This window comes from Pteropus vampyrus, unplaced genomic scaffold, assembly GCF_000151845.1.
Source record: "Pteropus vampyrus isolate Shadow unplaced genomic scaffold, Pvam_2.0 Scaffold177, whole genome shotgun sequence".
Classification (NCBI taxonomy): domain Eukaryota; kingdom Metazoa; phylum Chordata; class Mammalia; order Chiroptera; family Pteropodidae; genus Pteropus; species Pteropus vampyrus.
The window spans coordinates 1,912,905-1,915,886 of record NW_011888958.1 but is presented as its reverse complement, the minus strand read 5'-3'; the positions used below and the strand labels follow the sequence as shown (position 1 = coordinate 1,915,886).

The window sequence follows — 2,982 nt, the reverse complement described above, 5'->3', positions numbered from 1 at the left end:
AAGCCCGTATTACAGGAAATTTTGGAGGAACTTCTTTAAGAAGAAAAAATATGTATCAAAAACAGGAATAAAGAATGGTAACAACTACATTCCTATCAATAAGTACTTTAAATGAAAAAGAATTAAGTGCTCCAACCAAAAGATAGAGTGGCTGAAAGGATAAGAAAACAAGATCCCTACATATGAAAATGAAGGGGATAGAAAAAGATATTGCTTTGATGGACCTAGAAGGTATTTAAGTTGGACAGAGGAAGATAAACACTATATGATTGCACTTATATGTGGAATCTAAGGAATAAAAAGAACAAACTAATCAAAAACAGACTCACAAATAGAGTGGAAAATTTGGTGACAGACAGAGGAGAGGAGGTACTGGGGGGCTGGGAGAATGGGCTGAAGAGTTAAAGAAGTACAAATTAGTAGGTGATAGATGGTCACGGGGATGGGGAGCACAGTGTAGAGAATGTACTTAGCATTAACACGCTGGCTAAGTGGAGGGTCAGGGGAGGGAGAGAGCAATTGGGGAGATCGTTTTATGAACTATATAGATGTCTAACCAATGCAGTGTATACTTGAAACTAATTAAAATAAATAAATTAAAAATAAAAACAGAAATTCCTACTGTTATTTTTAAAAGGTGTGTATTTCATTTTAGGTAGACCCGCAACTTGTGAATGGACATGTTTCATACTTTCTTGGAGCTATAGATTTGTCTGGTTTGACATCCTTTACTGGAATACAAGAAAAAGGTCATGTAACTGCTGGAGCTAATCAGACAATGGTTGTTAGTAGGGCTGCTGGTGCGTGTGGATCGTTGGCTGGGCAGGTAAATTTTTTGAGCATTATTTGATTTTCTAAAAAAGTAGTCATAATTGAATCTTTGGATACATGTATATAATTTAAAATATAAAATTGAACAAATTTATATGATTCTACAGATTTCTGGTAGAAATGAGTTTATTATCTGCTTAGATTATCTTTATAACAACATGAAAAATGTTGTAGATTTTTGTATCTTTTTCCTATTAATCAAAAATAGACATGGTAAATGCTGGAGCATTGCTCTATTCAACAATATAAGAAAGAAAATCAGAGTACCTGTCTGGAATCCCTGCACGAAAAAACAAACTCATTTTATATAAAAAAAAAATTTCAAATAAGGAAGCACTTATTGGATTCTAGAAATACAGTAAATATTATGACAATTTTATAAAGTGCTTTGTTTTTTTATAAAAACGATATACTTTATACTATGAAATCATTGAAACGAAACATTTTATCTTAGTAGTGATTTTAGTTACAGGCCTGAAAAATATTTTTAAAAATTTTTTTAAATGAAATTTATTGGGGTGACATTGGTTAATAACTATATAAATTTCAAGTGTACAACTTTATAATATGACATCTATATAATCTATTGTGTGCTCACCACCTGGTCTGTCCTCCCCCAATCTTCCCTTTCCCTCTAGTAACCACCATTCTTTTGTTCATATCTATGAATTTTTTATTTGTTTGTTCATTTTGTTTATTTGTTGCTTTTTGTTTTGTATACTGCATATGAGTGAAAACATATGGTTCTTCTCTTTTTTCGTCTGACTTATTTCACTTGGCATACATAATAGTCTCAAGATCTAACTACTGAAAAATATTGAAGTGCAAGTTAGTGATGTTTTGGGTCCGACTATTTCCTTTACGAAATCAGCTTTAAATGGTGAAATTTTAACATTCAAACTAAGTTAATTTTATTCAGTCTTAATGCTTTTAAGAATGACATTGTATTTGTTCTGTTTCAAATTACTTTTAGCTGAAAGCCCTGTAATCTAACCTAAATTGTGATGAACATTTTCATATACTTGTAATATCTTTTATGCTTTCACATTTTAAAATTTAAATGTAACAATAGAAAGTTGTTTAATTTTCAAAAATTCCCCCCTGGACTGACCATTTGATGGGCCTGTTCCAGAGTGGTGGGAATTTGTGGAACATATAAGAAGTGCCTCCTTTTGACCTCAGAACTGGGCTTTGATGATGCAATTAATTATAAAAATGGGAATGTGGCAGAACAGCTCCGTGAATTATGCCCAGCTGGAGTAGATGTTTACTTTGGCAATGTTGGTGGTGACATCAGTGATGCAGTGATAAGTCAGGTTGTTTGCTGATTTGTTTGTTATAAATTTGAATACTCCCTTTTATTTGATGTGATATTGCTTTACCTGATACTGAGAGAGAGAAAAAACTTTATAAAACTGTAGGGTTTACTGTGAAAAATAACTTGATGATAAGTACTGTAATTGATACAGAAGTGCTTGCTGATATATCTACTTCTGTTTGCTTGCAGTTTTGCACTGTGAGCATCAATTTCAGTTCTTTGCTAGTAATATTATATTTTTCACCTGCAATTTATTTTTGTGAAAAATTAAGTTGTACAAATGGTGAAGTTCGGATTCCTAACTCACCATCAACCAACTCTAGTCATGGCCCCTAACTTTAGGTAGAGAGTAGATTTTCATAGATTGCAAGTTTTAACATCTTTTTATTGACAATGTTATAAATATCAACATCAGCTATTAACAATTAACACTACATTGTCTTTTACTATATGTAAAATTATTTGTAGTCAAAGTTAAATTATTTAAATCCAAAGAAATACTTTACTACTACCGATGAAAGTAGCAACAATGACAGCTAATGTAATTCTTTTGCTGATTACCGAACTCTCATTTACCACTATGTTCCTTTGGAGTGGACTTATTTTCCAGCAAATTAAAACTCTTAAACATATAATGAGTACATTTAAAACAAAATTAATTGGCACTAAAGGATTAAATACAGTAGTTATGGAGGCTTTCTTTGAGATAGCCATAAAATCATATATATAGGAGAGGGATATATCTCAGGGTATAATCATTAGTTTTCTCTGAACAGATGAATCAGAATAGGCACATCATCCTGTGTGGTCAAATTTCTCAGTACAAGATGTGC

The 2,982-nt window shown here is 31.9% G+C and overlaps 1 protein-coding gene across 1 annotated transcript in view; it reads left to right on the top strand.

The window, feature by feature from the left end:
* PTGR2 (prostaglandin reductase 2) overlaps positions 1-2,982 on the top strand; it is a 20,802-nt gene that overhangs the window by 14,960 nt on the left and 2,860 nt on the right. Inside the window, exons 5-7 of the mRNA XM_011370891.2 lie at positions 656-837; positions 1,949-2,147; positions 2,926-2,977. Coding sequence (XP_011369193.1) covers positions 656-837; positions 1,949-2,147; positions 2,926-2,977 — 433 coding nt within the window. The remainder of the gene's footprint in view (positions 1-655; positions 838-1,948; positions 2,148-2,925; positions 2,978-2,982) is intronic.